At 38.1% G+C, this 23715-nt stretch overlaps 1 protein-coding gene across 2 annotated transcripts; it reads left to right on the forward strand.

Annotated features, from left to right (window-relative positions):
* Nucleotides 1-3995: 3995 nt before the first annotated feature.
* LOC137284352 (beta-1,3-galactosyl-O-glycosyl-glycoprotein beta-1,6-N-acetylglucosaminyltransferase-like) lies at nt 3996-23289 on the forward strand. 2 transcript variants are annotated; one of them, XM_067816130.1, is made up of 3 exons: nt 3996-4015; nt 11540-12658; nt 22412-23275. In XM_067816130.1, exons 2-3 carry the CDS (start codon nt 11554-11556, stop codon nt 22678-22680), a joined length of 1374 nt encoding a protein of 457 aa, XP_067672231.1. In that variant the 5' UTR covers nt 3996-4015; nt 11540-11553; the 3' UTR covers nt 22681-23275. The 2 variants fall into 2 exon arrangements, with proteins under 2 accessions (XP_067672231.1, XP_067672230.1); XM_067816129.1 differs by lacking the exon at nt 3996-4015 and adding an exon at nt 4167-4302 and having other exon boundaries at nt 22412-23289.
* The last annotated feature ends 426 nt before the right edge of the window (nt 23290-23715 follow it).

Genomic DNA, 23715 nt, shown 5'->3' on the forward strand with positions numbered 1-23715 from the left:
CACTGGCTTCTATGCCTTCCCCCGTTGTCTACCCATTGGCTTCTATGCCTTCCCCACTGTCTACCCATTGGCTTCTATGCCTTCCCCCACTGTCTACCCACTGGCTTCTATGCCTTCCCCCACTGTCTACCCATTGGCTTCTATGCCTTCCCCCACTGTCTACCCATTGGCTTCTATGCCTTCCCCCACTGTCTACCCATTGGCTTCTATGCCTTCCCCCACTGTCTAGAAAATGGCTTCTATGCCTTCCCCCACTGTCTACCCATTGGCTTCTATGCCTTCCCCCACTGTCTACCCATTGGCTTCTATGCCTTCCCCCACTGTCTACCCATTGGCTTCTATGCCTTCCCCCACTGTCTACCCATTGGCTTCTATGCCTTCCCCCACTGTCTACCCAGTGACTTCTGTCTTCCCCCACTGTCTACCCATTGGCTTCTATGCCTTTCCCACTGTCTACCCACTGGCTTCTTTACCTTCCCCCACTGTCTACCCATTGGCTTCTATGCCTTCCTCTGTTGTCTACCCAGTGACTTCTATGCCTTCCCCACTGTTTGCCTTCCCCACTGTCTACAAAATGGCTTCTATGCCTTCCCCCACTGTCTACCCACTAGCTTCTATGCCTTCCCCCGTTGTCTACCCACTGGCTTCTATGCCTTCCCCCACTGTCTACCCATTGGCTTCTATGCCTTCGCCCACTGTCTACCCACTGACTTCTATGCCTTCCCCCACTGTCTACCCATTGGCTTCTATGCCTTCCCCCACTGTCTACCCATTGGCTTCTATGCCTTCCCCCACTGTCTACCCATTATCTTGCCCGCCAATACCAACCTTGTTGTATTGATTACCTTGTTATGTCGGTTATAGATATATATGTACCCAAATCTAAACTTAGAATATGAATTACATTATGCTTGAATCACTACTACCTAGCATCACTGCACTGCAATCTAGACATAAAGAGATACATTATTTTTACACAGAAAATTGCATTGTTACGGCATGCACACTGGAATTAATTAACAACGGTGGCAACACAACAACGGTGACAACACAACAATGGTAGTGACAAAACAACGGTATTGACACAACAACGGTGGTGACACAACAATGGTAGTGACACAACGACTTTGGTAACAGACCAACGGTAGTGACACAACAACGGTGGTGACACAACAACGGTATTGACACAACAAAGGTGGTAACACAACAACGGTATTGACACAACAACGGTAGTGACACAACAACAGTAGTGACCTTTTTAATGCTAGCCAGTTAGGTTTTCTTTACAAGATAATTTATTGAAGTTTGTCACTCATGTATTTCAGAATGTCGAAGAATATGAAAACAGGCACAAGATTCACTTCAGATTCCTCTGCCATGTACACTACAGGTCACACTTCATGAAACTTCAGTGACATGGTGACGATATATTGTCCTGACCGTAACAAAAATGTCATATTTATATGCTTATTGATTTTATTCACTTGATGCCAAAACTTTATGTTAAATAAGACTCCAAAACATCTGAAATATTTCAATTGAAAATTTAGATACCAACAATATTAAATTAGAAAAAAAGTCACTGTCGTCATGGAATCTGTCCTTACAGTAACAAAACCATGACAACGGCAGTGACCACAACGGTTGTGACAGTTACTTAAGAGATCAGTTTTAAAACAATCACTGGTCCCCAAAATGTTCAGGATTTCCACTCCTGCTAAGGTACTTGACGTTGTTTGGCATCACAAAAGTAATTGTTTTCAGCGGTAGCCAGTTAACGTAAGGACATGCACAAATCGCAGATATCCTTTTGTACACACCTCTTTTTTGCGATAAAATTCCGAAACAGGATTTTTATGATTGAAGGATATTCTGAATATTCAAAGGGCATACATAGAGACAACTAATACGTGAGGGACAATGTAACCTGATGATAAGTATGGAGGTGTTTGCCAACCAATGACAGCTTTCTAGATTTCTCATTACTTGTTACATATCTGTCTGCAACATCGACACAATACTGTTATATGGATTTGAAATATGGGATACAAAATATCATGACACAATTGAAGATGCAAACATGCTATATTGCAAGATTAGTTTATTTGCGTATATTTGCAACAGAAAAACTATTGTGTGTGAAACTGGTCGTCTTTATTTGTTAATAAAGACACAAATAAGGGTAAGTAGGTACTGGGTTAAGCTTTTGCGAATGAATGTCTATATTTAAAAGTGCTATGCTAAAATTGTACATGAGAATGTACAAGATGTTGGTAGTAAGGATAATTTATACCTTCGCTTGCATTTAGAAGACGCGTATTAGATATTTTTCAAACATGGTATTACAGTCTACTGGTAAACAAATATAAAATGATCCACGACCTGACAAATGACATCAATTTGCATACTTGGGAACGCCCCACAGAACGATCCACTTGAAACAAAAGGGAGACAGGTTGTCTGATAAATATCGAGAAGTTCATTTTCCCCGTGCGTTTCATGAATTGTTAAAGCACACTCGATTTGGGAACAGGTACAATCCCAACGAATTGAATCAAGACAATATACTGAGCAAATATGTTTAGGACCACCGATCCATTTCACGAAGCAAATGACATTTTCCTGGGTTTTTTTTTAAACAAAATTGTTGAATATCTAAAATGCTTGTCAATGCCCCAATCATCTGTTTGTCTTCGTCTTAACTAAAGGTTAGCGTGGAATATCAGTATCTTATGCCTGAAACTGCAGTCTTATCATTCGAAGGAATATGCGGTGTTGTTTTAACGGGTAAAGTGGACTTTTCGTCTGCTAAATATCAAATAGATAATAACTACATATAATTAATTGTGTTTCATTTAACTTTTTAATATGTTAAAAGTTATCTGTTACTGGATGTTGGTGGCTAAATCAGAGTAGAAAGGGGGAAACTTTTTTATCCCATAATTTTGTTCCTATTTCTCTGTACGGGCTGATGTTCGTCCATAATTCAGCTGGTGATCGACCGGGAAGACATGTCTTACATCAGTAGCGGTGTTGATTTCATGTCACGGTTAGCATGTATTGCACGTACATAATCGTCAAGCTACCTGTAGCAGCCAAGTGTACTCGTCCAATTCGTTGTACCGCCTCTCTTGTCACAAATGCGTTTAGTGCGCAGGATGATCTAATATGTGTCTAGCAGTAGAGTCCTCTACTTATTTAATGCATTATGTTGGAATAAAATCTCTTTTGTAAACCAATGTATGTGTGTGTGTGTGTGTGTGTGTGTGTGTGTACGTGTGTGCGTGTGTACGTGTGTGTGTGTACGTGTGTACGTGTACTCCGAGACAAACGATGAGTTAGGATCATGTTGGTAAACATCACTTCACAACATTCGAGTCAGCATGTCGTTATATATGAAAGAAATACATTCCAGATATAATTTTCTTACCTCGTTACAGAAATATCGCATTAATCTATTTTTCACTCTTGTAAAATTTATGTATAACGCTCAATGACGTTAAACTTAAGTTATTCAAGCTGATGTGACGTGACATGAATTACAAAATAAACTTGACTGAAACTTCAGTCACATAAATACATATGTCACCATGTGTTATACTCTGTAGTATCACTGACACTATATCAACCAATACTGTTGGAACGACACAATGTGTGTTTATCATATAGTATGTATAGTCTGGTGTCAGTACACGCCATATCGCTCATGTCACGTGTCTTGTGCAACATCTTGTGCATCTTGTTCCATTTGTCAGCTCCTTAAAATCGATTTTCTTCCGGGAACGGTCTGTTGCCATGACGACGACCTCGTGCAGCTGTGCCATTCGACCAGCGTTACAGAATGCCCTCATGTTATGTCCGCCCTGTATATATGTGACTGTACCATTGTTTAGTTCCTCGATATGACAGACGGAATCATTGCGGCCCAGTGTAGGCTTGTGTTAACGAAGCACTTGATCTCCTATCGCATTGCGAACTGCAACGGCATGTTGTAAATGAGGGACGCTACATTCACGTAAGTAAATAGTGAAGCTATCTCTCATTAGCATCCCACCTTTTGTCTATATACAGCTCAACATGTAAGGTGGAAGTAATTATAGCACTCCCGTGGTGTGTCAGGAGCCAGCTGCCGCGCGCCCACCGAACAGCCACACACACACACACACACATTTCATCCACGCAGGCTGTAAGGGAAGTACATGGTACTGTTATCGAACCTCACGCGTGAAATAACGAGATCAAGTAGTTCTGTCACGCAGCTGGAAGCCACCGTCTCACATCCGTGTTGTACAATTATGAGAGGTTTGTTTACTGACTCCTTTATCAACTGCAAGTGTGTATGTACATGCGTGTACCTGTATGTTGGTGTTTTATATGCGTGTATGTACAAGCGTGTGTTGGTGTTTGTATATGCGTGTATGTACAAGCGTGTGTTGGTGTTTGTATATGTGTGTATGTACAAGCGTGTGTTGGTGTTTGTATATGTGTGTATGTACAAGCGTGTATCTGTATGTTGATGTTTGTATATGTGTATATGTACAAGCGTGTGTTGGTGTTTGTATATGTGTGTATGTACAAGCGTCTATCTGTGTGTTGATGTCTGTATATATGTGTGTATATACAAGCGTCTATCTGTGTGTTGATGTCTGTATATATGTGTGTATATACAAGCGTCTATCTGTGTGTTGATGTTTGTATATGTGTCTATATACAAGCGTCTATCTGTATGTTGATGATTGTATATGTGTGTATGTACAAGCGTCTATCTATGTGCTGCATATACTAGAGTTATGTGCTGCATATACTAGAGCTACATGTGCTGCATATACTAGAGCTATGTGCTGCATATACTAGAGTTATGTGCTGCATATACTAGAGTTATGTGCTGCATATACTAGAGCTATATGTGCTGCATATACTAGAGCTATATGTGCTGCATATACTAGAGCTATGTGCTGCATATACTAGAGTTATGTGCTGCATATACTAGAGCTATATGTGCTGCATATACTAGAGCTATGTGCTGCATATACTAGAGCTATGTGCTGCATATACTAGAGTTATGTGCTGCATATACTAGAGCTATATGTGCTGCATATACTAGAGCTATGTGCTGCATATACTAGAGCTGTATGTGCTGCATATACTAGAGCTGTATGTGCTGCATATACTAGAGCTTTATGTGCTGCATATACTAGAGCTATATGTGCTGCATATACTAGAGCTATGTGCTGCATATACTAGAGCTATGTGCTGCATATACTAGAGTTATGTGCTGCATATACTAGAGCTTTATGTGCTGCATATACTAGAGCTATGTGCTGCATATACTAGAACTTTATGTGCTGCATATACTAGAGCTATGTGCTGCATATACTAGAGCTATGTGCTGCATATACTAGAGCTATATGTGCTGCATATACTAGAGCTATGTGCTGCATATACTAGAGTTATGTGCTGCATATACTAGAGTTATGTGCTGCATATACTAGAGCTATGTGCTGCATATACTAGAGCTATGTGCTGCATATACTAGAGCTATGTGCTGCATATACTAGAGCTATATGTGCTGCATATACTAGAGCTATGTGCTGCATATACTAGAGTTATGTGCTGCATATACTAGAGCTATGTGCTGCATATACTAGAGCTATGTGCTGCATATACTAGAGCTATGTGCTGCATATACTAGAGCTATATGTGCTGCATATACTAGAGCTATGTGCTGCATATACTAGAGCTATGTGCTGCATATACTAGAGCTATGTGCTGCATATACTAGAGCTATATGTGCTGCATATACTAGAGCTATATGTGCTGCATATACTAGAGCTATGTGCTGCATATACTAGAGTTATGTGCTGCACATACTAGAGATATAATCTTCTTTGTTTACATGACACATGCTGCATATGGTAATTATATGTGTTGCGTATACTAGAGACTGTATTCTACATAATACTGGAGCTGTGTGTTGCAGATACTATAGGTAAGTGTTGCATATACTAAAGATATATGCTGCATGTATTAGAGATATGCTACATATACTAGATCTATGTGTTGCATATACTAAAGATATATGCTGCATGTATTAGAGATGTGCTGCATATACTGGGGAGATGTGTTGCATATACTAAAGATATATGCTGCATGTATTAGAGATATGCTACATATACTGGGGATATGTGTTGCATATTCTAAAGATATATGCTGCATGTATTAGAGATGTGCTACATATACTGGGGATATGTGTTGTTGCATGTATTGGAGCTGGGTGTTGCAAATACTACAGATGTGTTCTACATACACTAGAACTAAGAGCTACAAATACTAGAGCTATTAGCTATATATACTAGAGACATGTCCCGACACAGGGTCAGAGGGAGGACACCGGACTATGAGGGCCGGTAACTAGCAGCGCACAAGACGGTTCTGTCATGTTATGTTCATCTAATCTCCCAAACACAAGTGCAAGGTGTATTTTTATTCCACGCGCGTTATTCCATTTCTTCTTTCTTTAGTTGTCGATAGACCGTCGGTCAATAATACACTTATGTTTGTGACATACTCCAAACGGCTAGTACGTTAATTAGTGTTAGCGGTTTGTTCTGTTGTTGAAGCGTAAAGAGCTGTAGTGCACCATGATAGTTACTGTACCTCGGTATAAAGCGGCGAGGGGCTCAAACAATGAGCAAGGTGAATGTGAGTTTCAGTTGTAAGGAGCAAGTATATAGCTCTGGGGAAATATAAGTGAATAATGGAGGTATGTAACCAAACATGCACGGACATACACACACTCGTCACACCTGTAGCAACAGCGGATGTTGCTAGGTAAACTGATAGTGCTGTTTGGTGTGTACACGTGGTAGGTGACATTGCCTGACTGATGGACTGAACATGCACCAGCGATGTGGTACACAATTAGCAGCTACACACCATAGATAGAGGTTGTGGGTCTGTATTTGGAGAACTTCCTCGTACCTGTGTATCTGCAGAGGGTTGAGTGAGGAGGTTCACACAAGTGGAAGAGACCATATGACGACGACCTCATGCAGTTGTTCCATTCAAACAGTGTTTCGGAATGTCCTCATGTAATGTGTAACGGTTTAGGAGTTGCCCTGACAAGAGGTTTGTTAGTCCCCTTTGAACCAGCGAAAAGAATGCAGACGTCTAAAATATTCCATATTAGACTGATATACAGTTACGATAACTCTTGATTTGCGTCGATGTACAAACTGGCAGGGTTATCTATGGTGTCCGTGGATTAGAATTAATCGTTGGTAGAAACGAAACACTATAGATGCATCAGTAGCATATGTGACGATCGATATTTTAGTTATTGACTTTCACTGATCCTGTGCGGCGCAAAATACAGGAAGTAATAGATTTGGTCACTTTGCTCAAGGGTTTCCTTTTTGGGTTCCTTTTCAGTTTTTAAAAGAGACTGAAACTACATGAACTTATTTTTATTTCATGTAACTATACATTCATGACTTCAAATCAGAAAATTCAAGGAGAAGGAAAATATTGCAATAGCCTAGCAATAGCTGATCGATATATAGGCTGTTGCAATATGTTACAACAGAATATCGCTATACGCTGTTACTTAAGAAATACAGTTCGTTCTACCACCACGTATAGTGTAATAAAGCACACTTTCGCCCTGAACTATTGTAGTTCATCTTAGAATGCAAAATGAATATCGATTTCTAAGATGCTTCGGTGAAAGATCTGACGATAATGTGCACACAATGTAACCGACGTCACTATGAATGTCACTTGCCATCGCCTCCTACAGCCTCCCACAGGAAACTGCTTCGTTGCATCCCGTTTCTTGGTTTGCAGTTGCATCACACGGCTAACATCACTGGTGGAAACATAACATTTATGTTTTCCGAAGGATAAATTGCCTCATAGTTCGACTCAAACCTTTACAGAGACACGGTAATGTTTGCAATGTTTACATTCCCACAATGCAATCGTGGAATGTCGCATGACGAGCCAGCTTCAGCTGAAGGTACTGATCTAAACTTTAGTAGAGATGAGACGGTCATATTGCCTTGTATGGTTTAAGAGAATCACAGATGTAATTAAAATGATCTAGAGAAGATATTTAGCCCGAACATAAACCGTCACCAAGCTGTTCAACATTTGTTTTTCTAGTAACGTTTGTCCCCCCTGGATGCCACAGGGACATATATTGTGTCCTTCCTCTACACCCCTCACTTTGAAGTCCAATAGAATTCTAAATGTACCACGCATATATAAATACTTCACAGTTTTGAATTCTGCAGGAAATTCCCCGTTTCTTCATACCATCCACTATTATCTCAGACCAAGCTAAAGTGCTTAAAATTGCCTTTCAAAATAGGCTTCATCGTAAATGTCGTCAATTTTCGAACTGTACAAAATCGAGATTCACAGCGTTATTTGCAGCATGTTTTGAAATGTGAAAATCGGATAATTGCTGGGAGTAATGAATTTCAAAAATAGCATATTAATGATCACTGATATCAGGTTTTCATGTAACCAGTAATGATAATTCTTGAACGTCGCCGATGAACCCAGAATCGGTTGGGATGTTTTCTAAAATACACTTACACGAACGCCAAAGTGCGCTTTCCGCCATATTGGATAGTGTTTAAAAATTCATGTTTCGAGAAGGCCAGTATTGAGACGCCTATAACATCACGTATATTTCATAGTCACCTGCGACAAATGCATCATTGAATTCCCCACACATATTAGAATCTAATTACAAATGGTCTTTGTCACCAATACCAACTGTCTAGGTAAAAGGAAACGAAAGATAATTGGTATGAAAACGAACGCTGTGCTCGAAAGACAGCGCCTGTTTGAAATGTAAACAAAGAAACAATTTTACACTGCGTAACATTTTCGGAAAGTTTCGGAAACATCCAGCCGTCTATTCGTTGCTTACAATGGCCCAATACGCTTAGTATATTCAGGGGAAGAATATCGCAGCAAGAAATAGCAAATTAAAAATAGATACAATGAAATCATTTGGTAATTCATAAGAAACAATCAAACTTTTAGTGCAGCGTGACGCCATGACTCACGTAAAATCACTCGGAATGACAACGGTACTTATCGGCATTTCTGGTTTCTCCCGTCATTTACAATGTAAACGATAAAAACATATGACATTACACAGATAGTCAGAATAATTCTGATTACTTACATCTCATATTTATGTACAAAAGATCCCTGAATCAAGGGGAAAGTCCTCGCAAAATCCTGTGTACCCTTATCAGCGAAGCCGCCATTTTGAAAGAAATCGGTCATCGGTAGTAATGTCACACGTCAACATTGTTGCACATATTAGACAATTCCTTTGAGGTGAAGGTCGGTTGAACAAGAGTAAACACAATGCCCATACCATTCTTATTTCACTTTCAGTATTGTGATGTATATTTTGCGTATCGTTCAGATATTTGTTCATGAAACTGATTTCAGTATCTACATATGTCCATGTTCAACACCATACCATATGTGGATATAAGGTGTGCGTTTTTATTCTTTGAAAGCTTTTGATTGTTTGAATAATATTTACATGGGAAATTGACTCAGTAAGTGTACTATACCACATTTTAAGCTTGTACACAAGTGTTGGAAGATCACACGTTGCCATTACTGCAACATGTGCTTTAGATCCCGTGACGTGCAATATTCAATACGTTGGGACAAATATTGCAGCTTCATATGAACAGGTTAATAAACAGCGATTTAATTCCAAATTATAAGTAAAACTGATAATATTAATGAAAATGATTTGTACATTTTATGAAATGTATAGGCACATATATTTAAAGGAATTGTCTTGTTCATTGTATTGGTTTGTGTCGTTATGAATATTGATTGACCAGGTGCGAGTTTGTCAAAAACGCTTTATGATTCATTATCATTTTTTTCTATAATAAAGTCAATTCAAATTCGATTAAAATATATCTGAATATATATACTAATATATTACTAATCAGCAACCAGAGTCGTCTTTTTCCGACGTCACAAAATGCACAAAACATGTTGTGTCAACTAAAATGTCGCATTATTTTCAGTTATTTCTTTACATTTGAAAATGTGGCTGTTACTCCATTAATAATGATGCAAAATTAGTCGAAATACATCTACACAAATAGAAGAATATGGGAATCTCAGAAATAAATTATGTGTCGGATAGGTCCATCCAAATCGCTATTACCTGCTTTCTGATGTAGTACATTGGCATCTTTTCTTACAAATTGTGAAACTACCAAAAGGTATCCTCTCACTTTGGGGAACTTTGTATTGGAATAGTTTGGTTCACTGCGAACAAAACATAACGAAAATATATTGTCCGTATCCACAGCAAGTTCTGTCCATGTGATCTGAGTTACATTGACCTAATATAAAGCATAGCGGAGTTATGCCACCATATCTTTATACGTGCATGACCTCTCTCTCGACGTTTGACGTCATAGAAGAAAATCAAAAGAACAACGCGTCAGTTTGCCCTGTGCGAGGATTCTTAATTTAGGTCACAGACACCGTCGTTTGTTTTCTGCCATAGATTAATCGAAATTATAGAAATTATTAAATACGGCATCTTAGAAAAGAAATACAGTTCGCTCTACCACCATGTATAGTGTAATAAGGTCAGCATCAGTTGAAGTTAAGCACAGTCGGGCTCGGACAGTCCTTGGATGGGTGGCCGTGTTTGGCAGTTTAACTCCTGAGAGTTTCTAGGACTTCGGTCCTGCCCCACAACGAAGCACATGGGAAACATGTGGTCTCACCTTAGGCAAGTGAGTTTGTTCAAATTTGCCTGTGTTCACCCAGCAGAAAATGGGTACCCGGTGAGATAGACTCCTGTGGCTATAACCTTCTAGCGCCTAAGAGGGCAGCTTGTGTTATCTGGAGTAATGATAATCAGATTCTGATTAAAGCGCCCAGTGAGCAACTGGTCAGATGGATACTAGGCGCTATATAAGTGAATTATTATCATTATCATAAAGCCCTGAACTATTATCTCTCTCTCTTTCTCTCTCTCTCTCTCTCTCTCTCTCTCTCTCTCTCTCTCGGCGCTTTTATGACCTACAATATTGAAAAGTTAATCAATGAGACATCACAAGGTACAAAAGCATACTCTCCTAACACATTCTCCGTCCTGTTATGGTTGTGAGTACTGTCTAGTTCCTCTGTCTATGTGAGAGTATTATTGCTGGCAAACTTAGGCATGTGTTATCGAGGTTCCTGATTCCCTATCACGTTACCAGCTGCAGCGACATGCTGTCTGTGGGGGACACCACATACAAGAGACCGCCCAATGGCAATCACTAGACATAAGCTGATCGGCATGTTCATGCAAGTGTCAGTGGTAGGAGACGCTGGCAAAGTTCTTGGTACCATGTAACCTCTTCACGTGAGAGTGATAGTAGACACTAAGTAACCTATTGCATGTGATGTTTGCTTTGTGTCAAGTAAGAATATTATGAGACACTTACATATATGTTTAATGGCGTATGTTCTGTATTTCCAGTTAGGGTGTGAGAGATGTGGTTCAGAGGTTCGAGGACGGTGATGATGGTGTTACTGCTGGCGGCGGTATGCTATACTTCTATTAGACTGGTCAGTGTTACGATTGAGTTGGAGAATATCAGGCGAGGTCACAAGAATACATTGGTCAACTTGAACGTCCATCGCCCTATAGGCGTTGCCGCAGAGCCAGACAATTCTACAGACCGCACAGCCAACGGCACATACGCACTTAAATACTCGAGTTTCCCCCAGTATAAAGACTACAATATAGACTGCCGGCATATCTTTGAGGGTGACATGGCTGCATGTCAAAAGGCAAGTGAAATAAGGAAGAACATGGCTTACAAACAGGCCTCTGACCATGATGTGTACAAAGAGGCCCTCCACTGTGCAAGCTTCATTGCAAGACATGGCTTTGGGAGTCAGCCTGTGTCCCAGGAGGAAAAGGCATTTCCTATCGCCTACAGCATACTACTGTACAAAGACGTAGCTCAAGCGACATTTCTCCTGAAAGCCATCTACAGATCTCACAATGTGTACTGCTTGCATGTTGACGGTAAAAGTGATCAAAGTGTCCATCTGGCTGCCAAGACTGTGGCAGATTGTCTAAAGAATGTCTTTATTGTTTCCAGAACAGAGTCGGTAGTGTATGCCGGATTTACTCGTCTCCAGGCTGATATAAACTGCATGACTGATCTTATGACCTCACCAGTTCCTTGGAAGTATTTCATAAACCTGCCGAGTCAGCAATATCCTTTGAAAACAAATGCCGAGATTGTGAAAATACTGAAAATTTACAATGGTGCCAATGATATTGAAGGGATAACCGGTGCCAGAATGTTAAGCGAACGATTCATCAAGAAGCATGTGTATATTACAAAGAATTCAAAAACAGAAATTAAGAGAACAGACGAAAAGAACCCACCTGCCCCTCACAACATCACAATTGTGAAGGGGAGTGCATACGGAGTGTTTTCAAGAGCTTTTGTGGATTTTATATTACATGACAACCGGTCCAGGGACCTGTTAGAATGGAGCAAGGCTGTTTTAAGTCCAGACGAATACTACTGGGCAACTTTACATCACAGCGCTATTCTGCACGCCCCTGGGGGGTACACAGGTGAGAGGAAGTGTCGTAATTCAGGTAAGAGGGTCATCCAGCTGAGACGGGCGGATGATGATATCAAAACCCAGATGGCCACGCAGTAGGGACTACAACAGATGACACTAAGTACGAATGGTTTCCATGGAAACCGAGAAAATAGCTAATAGCTAACAACACCACTATAAGTTTTGTGTGATATGTATACCACTTTTGATATATATATATGCAATGTTTGGAGTTTTTGTATTTTTTGGGGTTATGCGAACTTGTTACGGATAGATGACAATATCCCTATCAATCATAGGGACAGATGACAATATCCCTATCAATCATAGGGATAGATGACAATATCCCCATCAATCATAGGGATAGATGACAATGTCCCCACCAATCATAGGGATAGATGACAATATCCCCATCAATCATAGGGATAGATGACAATATTCCCATCAATCATAGGGATAGATGACAATGTCCCCACCAATCATAGGGATAGATGACAATATCCCCATCAATCATAGGGATAGATGACAATATCCCCATCAATCATAGGGATAGATGACAATATCCCTATCAATCATACGAACAGCAGCATATCGTAATATGTTAATTACCCAGCAGATATACGATATATATACGGGGTATGGTTTATTTCAGGTAGAGAATTTTGAACACGAATTGTTTATTTGCCACTAACCCAAAACACCCTTCGACAACATAAATGTATTTAACTGTATAAATGTACTGACATACTCCGACAACATAAATGTATTTACATGAATAAATGTACTGACATACTCCGACAACATAAATGTATTTAAATGTATAAATGTACTGACACACTCTGACGACATAAATGTATTTAAATGTTTAAATGTACTGACATACTCCGACAACATAAACGTATTTAAATGTATAAATGTACTGACACATACCGACAACATAAATGTATTTAAATGTATAAATGTACTGACACACACCGACAACATAAACATATTTAAATGTATAAATGTACTGACACACACCGACAACATAAACATATTTAAATGTATAAATGTACTGACATAACCCGACAACATAAATGTATTTAAATGTATAAATGTACTGACACACACCGACAACATAAACATATTTAAATGTATAAATGTACTGACACACACCGACAACATAAACGTATTTAAATGTATAAATGTACTGACATAACCCGACAACATAAATGTATTTAACTGTATAAATGTACTGACACACACCGACAACATAAACGTATTTAAATGTATAAATGTACTGACACACACCGACAACATAAACATATTTAAATGTATAAATGTACTGACACACACCGACAACATAAACATATTTAAATGTATAAATGTACTGACACACACCGACAACATAAACGTATTTAAATGTATAAATGTACTGACATACTCCGACAACATAAATGTATTTAAATGTATAAATGTACTGACACACTCCGACAACATAAACATATTTAAATGTATAAATGTACTGACATACTCCGACGACATAACTGTATTTCAATGTATAAATGTACTGACACACACCGACAAAATAAACGTATTTAAATGTATAAATGTACTGACATACTCCGACAACATAAACGTATTTAAATGTATAAATGTACTGACATTCTCCGACAATATAAACATATTTAAATGTATAAATGTACTGACATACTCCGACAACATAAATGTATTTAAATGTATAAATGTACTGACACACACCGACAACATAAACGTATTTAAATGTATAAATGTACTGACATACTCCGACAACATAAACATATTTAAATGTATAAATGTACTGACATACTCCGACGACATAACTGTATTTCAATGTATAAATGTACTGACACACACTGACAACATAAACGTATTTAAATGTATAAATGTACTGACATACTCCGACAACATAAACATATTTAAATGTATAAATGTACTGACATACTCCGACGACATAACTGTATTTCAATGTATAAATGTACTGACACACACCGACAACATAAACATATTTAAATGTATAAATGTACTGACATACTCCGACGACATAACTGTATTTCAATGTATAAATGTACTGACACACACCGACAATATAAACGTATTTAAATGTATAAATGTACTGACACACACCGACAACATAAACATATTTAAATGTGTAAATGTACTGACATACTCCGACAACATAAATGTATTTAAATGTATAAATGTACTGACACACACCGACAATATAAACGTATTTAAATGTATAAATGTACTGACACACACCGACGGCATAAATGTATTTAAATGTATAAATGTACTGACATAATCCGACGACATAAATGTATTTAAATGTATAAATGTACTGACACACACCGACGACATAAACGTATTTAAATGTATAAATATACTGACATACCCTGACAACATAAATGTATTTAAATGTATAAATGTACTGACACACACCGACAACATAAACGTATTTAAATGTATAAATGTACTGAGACACACCGACGACATAAAGGTATTTCAATGTATAAATGTACTGACACACACCGACAACATAAACGTATTTAAATGTATAAATGTACTGACACACACCGACAACATAAACATATTTAAATGTATAAAAGTACTGACACACTCCGACAACATAAATGTATTTAAATGTATAAATGTACTGACATACTCCGACAACATAAATGTATTTAAATGTATAAATGTACTGACACACACCGACGACATAAACGTATTTAAATGTATAAATATACTGACATACCCCGACGACATAAATGTATTCAAATGTATAAATGTACTGACACACACCAACAACATAAACGTATTTAAATGTATAAATGTACTGACATACTCCGACAACATAAACGTATTTAACTGTATAAATGTATTGACACACACCGACGACATAAACGTATTTAAATGTATAAATATACTGACATACCCCGACGACATAAATGTATTCAAATGTATAAATGTACTGACACACACCAACAACATAAACGTATTTAAATGTATAAATGTACTGACACACACCGACAACATAAACATATTTAAATGTATAAATGTACTGACACACACCGACAACATAAACATATTTAAATGTATAAATGTACTGACATAACCCGACAACATAAATGTATTTAACTGTATGAATGTACTGACACACACCGACAACATAAACGTATTTAAATGTATAAATGTACTGACATACTCCGACAACATAAATGTATTTAAATGTATAAATGTACTGACACACTCCGACAACATAAACATATTTAAATGTATAAATGTACTGACATACTCCGACGACATAACTGTATTTCAATGTATAAATGTACTGACATACTCCGACAACATAAACGTATTTAAATGTATAAATGTACTGACATTCTCCGACAACATAAACATATTTAAATGTATAAATGTACTGACATACTCCGACAACATAAATGTATTTAAATGTATAAATGTACTGACACACACCGACAACATAAACGTATTTAAATGTATAAATGTACTGACATACTCCGACAACATAAACATATTTAAATGTATAAATGTACTGACATACTCCGACGACATAACTGTATTTCAATGTATAAATGTACTGACACACACTGACAACATAAACGTATTTAAATGTATAAATGTACTGACATACTCCGACAACATAAACATATTTAAATGTATAAATGTACTGACACACACCGACAACATAAACATATTTAAATGTATAAATGTACTGACACACACCGACAACATAAACATATTTAAATGTATAAATGTACTGACATAACCCGACAACATAAATGTATTTAACTGTATGAATGTACTGACACACACCGACAACATAAACGTATTTAAATGTATAAATGTACTGACATACTCCGACAACATAAATGTATTTAAATGTATAAATGTACTGACACACTCCGACAACATAAACATATTTAAATGTATAAATGTACTGACATACTCCGACGACATAACTGTATTTAAATGTATAAATGTACTGACATACTCCGACAACATAAACGTATTTAAATGTATAAATGTACTGACATTCTCCGACAACATAAACATATTTAAATGTATAAATGTACTGACATACTCCGACAACATAAATGTATTTAAATGTATAAATGTACTGACACACACCGACAACATAAACGTATTTAAATGTATAAATGTACTGACATACTCCGACAACATAAACATATTTAAATGTATAAATGTACTGACATACTCCGACGACATAACTGTATTTCAATGTATAAATGTACTGACACACACTGACAACATAAACGTATTTAAATGTATAAATGTACTGACATACTCCGACAACATAAACATATTTAAATGTATAAATGTACTGACATACTCCGACGACATAACTGTATTTCAATGTATAAATGTACTGACACACACCGACAACGTAAACATATTTAAATGTATAAATGTACTGACATACTCCGACGACATAACTGTATTTCAATGTATAAATGTACTGACACACACCGACAATATAAACGTATTTAAATGTATAAATGTACTGACACACACCGACAACATAAACATATTTAAATGTGTAAATGTACTGACATACTCCGACAACATAAATGTATTTAAATGTATAAATGTACTGACACACACCGACAATATAAACGTATTTAAATGTATAAATGTACTGACACACACCGACGGCATAAATGTATTTAAATGTATAAATGTACTGACATAATCCGACGACATAAATGTATTTAACTGTATAAATGTACTGACACACACCGACGACATAAACGTATTTAAATGTATAAATATACTGACATACCCTGACAACATAAATGTATTTAAATGTATAAATGTACTGACACACACCGACAACATAAACGTATTTAAATGTATAAATGTACTGACACACACCGACGACATAAAGGTATTTCAATGTATAAATGTACTGACACACACCGACAACATAAACGTATTTAAATGTATAAATGTACTGACACACACCGACAACATAAACGTATTTAAATGTATAAAAGTACTGACACACTCCGACAACATAAATGTATTTAAATGTATAAATGTACTGACATACTCCGACAACATAAATGTTTTTAAATGTATAAATGTACTGACACACACCGACGACATAAACGTATTTAAATGTATAAATATACTGACATACCCCGACGACATAAATGTATTCAAATGTATAAATGTACTGACACACACCAACAACATAAACGTATTTAAATGTATAAATGTACTGACATACTCCGACAACATAAACGTATTTAACTGTATAAATGTATTGACACACACTGACGATATAAATGTATTTAAATGTATAAATGTACTGACATAACCCGACGACATAAATGTATTTAAATGTATAAATGTACTGACACACACCGACGACATAAACGTATTTAAATGTATAAATATACTGACATACCCCGACGACATAAATGTATTCAAATGTATAAATGTACTGACACACACCAACAACATAAACGTATTTAAATGTATAAATGTACTGACACACACCGACAACATAAACGTATTTAAATGTATAAATGTACTGACATACTCCGACAACATAAATGTATTTAACTGTATAAATGTACTGACATACTCCGACAACATAAATGTATTTAAATGTATAAATGTACTGACATACGCATAATGACCATACGGATCACCGTCCATTGTTGAAGTCTCGAGTTATTTTCAAAGTTCAGGTTGAACAGACTTGTCACTGAACATATAGGTGGTCTCACAATTGTTTGAGTGTACACTGCACATTACTACCATGGAATGCAGGCATGTCAAACTATGTTATGTTACTACCCCAGAAGGCTGCACCACTTACAACCCTAGAAGTCTGCAAGTCTGTTGTATTATATTATTGCTTGATAGCAAGTATAATATTCAAAGGAAATCACAGTGTATTATGTCTTAAAAATCTTCAGGGACAATACAAACATGATTAAAGAATAGAATAGAATATTATTAGTCCGTTTCCGTACCGATGAATTACTAGATACTAATTATAAGGATTTCAAGTAAATTTCGTCAACAATTTTCACATCTGTCTGAATTGTTTTCCCGTACCAACTCATGATCAAAGTTTGGCACATTGATTTAAGATAATAAGGAAAAGGTTATTTAATGAATTATAATGTGACAGTGTGATCATTCACACAAGGGATTGCCTTATGTCATGGTATTCAAGTGCACACATCTGAAAAGGAATATTGGTTGTTCGGTATCAAATGTATTTTGAATTAATATAAGTCAGTGGTGAAGATCTTTATACAGTTGGTTCGTACATTTAGGCTATCGAATGAAAGTTCAATTGAAACTCATGCGTTCATAATACATCGTATATGCACCCCATACCTGACACATGTGATATACAATTTGGCAATTAAATACAGTACATTATGAAGTTCACAGATGATATGGAGAAGCTTGTCTGTCAAGTGTATAGCTTTTAAGACTGAAAGAGAAAGAGGTATGCCTCTATTATGCCTTTCTAAATATCGGAAGAGATCCGCCAAGGCTCTTGGTATTACTGAAAGGAAACATATACATTTTGTAGAAGCGAGATGAGATAGACAAAATAGGTAACGGGGTCGTCTCAAAGATGATTTCAGTTACTAGCAATAAACTTGACAGTTTTCAAAAGGGCATTGTAAGAAATGCAATCCACAGAGTGTTTGCAGAAAACAAGTTCGTTGCATTAATACCATTGAAACCATACGTAAAGAAAGACCATTCGTTGATTGTGTCCAAACATTGTCTTTGGAAGTTATTGCATTCTGTGGAATATTGCTACAAGAATCCTCAAGGTAAACAAGACATGTTTAGTGCGAGAGCAATGATGTCGTCGCATTAAGAAGAGAGAAGAAGAATACGAGATTATCTACCTTGATGAGACCTGAAAGAATGCGTGCCATACGGCACAACGCCGATGTGTGACCTCTGACTCCATCACGTCACGGAAACTTCCCCTTGGAGAGCGACTAATCATTTTACATGGTGGATGTGAAAGTAAATGATTTCTGCCGGGATGTCTTCCGCTCGAAATCCAAGGTCCACAGGGACTACAAGACAGAAATGAATGGGACTGTGTTCTTGGAGTGGACGGAGAAGTCCCTCATCGCCTCTTACCACAGCGTGCACGATCTAAACACGAACATCCCAAAGTCAAATTCATGGATATGAGAAATGATAACTTGGTTGCAGTTGAACAATGTTCCCTTTTCAACAAAAGCAACAAAAACTGTACTGTATGACGTCATCAAGCTGAATAAGACCGCGCCTGTGTACAAAGTGGGCAAACTGCTGCCTGCACATGGGCGGGATTCGTCAGCTCCTTTATCTTCGTGACGTGAACCCCATCGAGATGATCTGGGGTATTGTGAAAGGGGATGTTGGCAGAATAAATGAAACATTTAAACTATGACACGTTGAAAACCTTGTGCCTCAGAGTCTGGGAAATATTCCACAGGAGATTTGGGTCAGGTTTGTAGCCAAAGTCGTGAGAGATGTGGAATCTGTATATTGGAGACGTGATTGTTCAGACCATGCAACAGCCCAGGCTGCCCATAGTGATCACAGTTGAGTCATGTTATTGGCCACAGTGACAGTAAATCTTCAGAGTAAAGTTTTGAGACTGTCCCCGGCACTGTCAACCGCGCTCAGCCGTTACAGTGATTGTACAGACTCTGATGTCACGACTGAAAACAACATCAGTTATGTGTTAATTTGTTAAACAACTTAGATCATGACTTGGTACAGGAAAAGAATTCAGACAGATGTGACAGTTATTGACGAATATTACTTGCAACTACTTCCACTTGTAATTAGTAATTCATCGGTATAATTTTGGAGCAAACGAACTACAGTCAATTACAGGTTGTCCAGCTTGACCTCATCAAGTGAGTACTGATGCATTGCGTGATCGTGTCACAACTGGTTGGGCCTATTATTGTGAAGGGGTGCACCTTTGTCAGTAGATAGTCAACATGTCCGACGAGCCGAGACAATGTGGACATCAGTGTCGAGAGTCGTCAGCAATGTCCAAATCTCTTTAAACAAGAAGTTACAGATGGTTTGACCTGTGAAGGTCCGGTATAGAACAGAACTAGCAACCCATGCTTGCCACAAAAGGCGACTCTGCTTGTGATAAGAGGCGACTAACGGGATTGGGTGGTCAGGCTCGCTGACTTGGTTGACATATGTCATCGGTTCTTATTTGCGCAGATCAAAGCTCATTCTGTTGAGCACTGGATTTTCTGGACTTGATTATTCAAATACCGCCACCATATAGATGGAATATTGCTGAGTGCTGCGTAAAACTAAACTCAATCACTCACTCACAGATGGTTTAATGTTTCCGATTGTCGCTTTTAGGCAGCGAACAGCATCAGCAGCGATGTACAGTGATAGCAAAATGAATTGGATTGTGAAAGTAGCTAATGAGTGAAAGTCAGTAAGCCAAAATAGACAGCATGTGACTGTATGAACAATTCATTGAAAACGTGAAATAATTGTTTTTTTGCGGACGTGCTTTTAACGGGACAAGTTCTGTAACTAATCCATGTAACCATGCTCCGCACGAACTCAACATTAATAACATTCTCTGATTCCCTGTTTACTAAACTCGACCTGCCGTTTGTGCCATTTGACATCCAGGCTCATGCATGCGTAGAGTAGCTCAGGTTGACCTGAAGGAGCTAAAGTCGCATGATCATAAAGGGTCTGTGTACTGAGACGGGCAGCCTGGTACAACTCACCACCCACCCGTCCGGTTACCCGTCCCAGTCCTGTATTCCGTATTAAGGTATTACCTTCGAAGGCTGTAAAATACTGTACTAGAACACCATCACTATGTGTACTGACTACCGACTTTACTTAATTACATTACTTCCCACGAAAGCTACACGCTTCACTGAATTACATAACTCTCGAGGGAAAATACATGTCTTTACTATGTTACATTTGCAGCACAAAATACCACAGTGTTTATTTTTTTGCATCGTTACGTAGGTAGGTTACAGTCTTCAATGTGTTATGTTACTACCATGGTAGGTTAGAGTCTTCACTGTTTTGTGTTACTGTCTTGGCAGGTTACAGTCTTCACTGTTTTGTGTTACTGTCTTGGTAGGTTACAACCTTCACTGTTTTGTGTTACTGCCGTGGTAGGTTACAGTCTTCACTGGTTTGAATGAATGAATGAATGAATGAATGAAGTCTTCATTGTGCTATATTACTGCCGGGGTAGGGTACAATCTGCACTGTCTTATATTATGCCCAGGAAGGCTTCAGATAGTGTATATTATTACTACCATCGTGGGCTGCAAGTGACCCCTGTATTACATTACTACCAGGGTAGGTTACAGTCTTTACAGTAGATTTTGTCGTAGATTACGTCCCTGACAAGTTAGTCATATCACCCTATACCAGGGTTAGGGTTACTGTGCAACTGTATTTTTACACTGTATTTTATAACGTGACTTCCTGAGTAAGCTTGTGCGTTAGATATTTGCTGGTATAGTGCATTAATACTGACTGAGTTTTACTCTTTTGTGTAGCAATCTGTCACTGATACATTTCCACTTTGAGGATCACACTGTCAGTTTAGATTGTAGTATTATGCAATGTATAGATGTTATCGATTTCTGAGGTACCTTAGAGTTAAACATGTTAAATAGCTGTGGGTTGATTTCTGTTGTAGGCAAACCTGACGACAAGGACTGGTTAGCGACGTACGCGTCCTGGGCGCCGGAACCTTGTGCTGGACGCCGTCTTAGAGGTGTGTGTGTGTTCACTGAAGGAGATCTGTCTTTCCTGGCAACCAGGCGGGCGCTTTTCGCTAACAAGTTCTTGTTGCCCGTCAGTTCAGTAGCCCTCATGTGTTTGGAACAGTGGATACACAACAAAACCCTTTCACATCTTCCATTTGATTCGTATTACTATAAACAGCTGCCATTTGTGAAGCACTAGCAGTAACAGGTCCTACCAAGGGACATTGTTAGCGGTGGGGCTGGACCTGACCGGGAACCCTGAAACAGTGTTACAGCATCTCACTACGTCACTACGTACTTCCTCTACATGTTGCAGGGCAAACATATTGGTATCAAGAACCATTCGTGTCTCAAAGTTTATCATTGGATTTCAACAAGACTTGCAATATCTGAGCTAGACAGAGACTAGATGAGATTCATAGCATTCACTAACATGAACGCATGCGTAAGATTGAGAGAGACACCACGGTTCAGGGCTCAAGTCGGATCTCTCTTGGGCTTTCACCTGATCACCAGCTATTTTTAAGCGGATTATGGTTATGAGCAGTTACGAGATTTAAACCCTAGTATCAAAGTTAAAATGCATCTATTTTGTCATCTAGCCATCCACTAGTTGAGGTAGAGAGGGACAAGTTAAAACTCATCTGCTATTTCTCCTACACCGCCTTTAGTTGAGATAATGTGGGACAATGCAACATATGTCATATTTGGGATTTCACTTTCTTAGTAAAGTACAAATTCTAGTACTTTTTCCGGTTGAGTCCCATCCGGGATTCGAACCCGCACCCTCAGAGTCAGGCACCTAATCGCCAGCACACAAAGTCAGCCGCCTAGCCCGCTCAGCCACCGCGACTTCCACTAGCTGAGCGGGCTAGGCGGCTGACTTTGTGTGCTGGCGATTAGGTGCCTGACTCTGAGGGTGCGGGTTCGAATCCCGGATGGGACTCAACCGGAAAAAGTACTAGAATTTGTACTTTACTAAGAAAGTGAAATCCCAAATATGACATATGTTGCATTTGACCACTTTCTAAATGGCATCGTGTAATCAATGTGGGACAAGTTAAAACTCATCTGTTATTTCCCCTATACACCCTTTAGTTGAGATAAAGTGGGACAAGTTAAAACTCATCTGTTATTTCTCCTACACCGCCATTAGTTGAGATAAAGTGGGGAAAGTTAAAATTCATCTGTTATTTCTCCTAGACATCCATTAGTTGAGATAAAGTGGGACAAG

This window comes from Haliotis asinina, chromosome 5 (assembly GCF_037392515.1).
Source record: "Haliotis asinina isolate JCU_RB_2024 chromosome 5, JCU_Hal_asi_v2, whole genome shotgun sequence".
In the NCBI taxonomy this organism is placed as follows: Eukaryota; Metazoa; Mollusca; class Gastropoda; order Lepetellida; family Haliotidae; genus Haliotis; species Haliotis asinina.

What these genes read in the sequence shown, in the direction of transcription:
- LOC137284352 (XM_067816130.1), top strand. Translation starts at nt 11,554, where the DNA reads ATGTGGTTCAGAGGTTCGAGGACGGTGATGATGGTGTTACTGCTGGCG. An exon ending in CGCCCCTGGGGGGTACACAG is followed by an intron (nt 12,659 to 22,411) that starts GTGAGAGGAAGT and finishes TTTCTGTTGTAG; the next exon opens with GCAAACCTGACGACAAGGAC.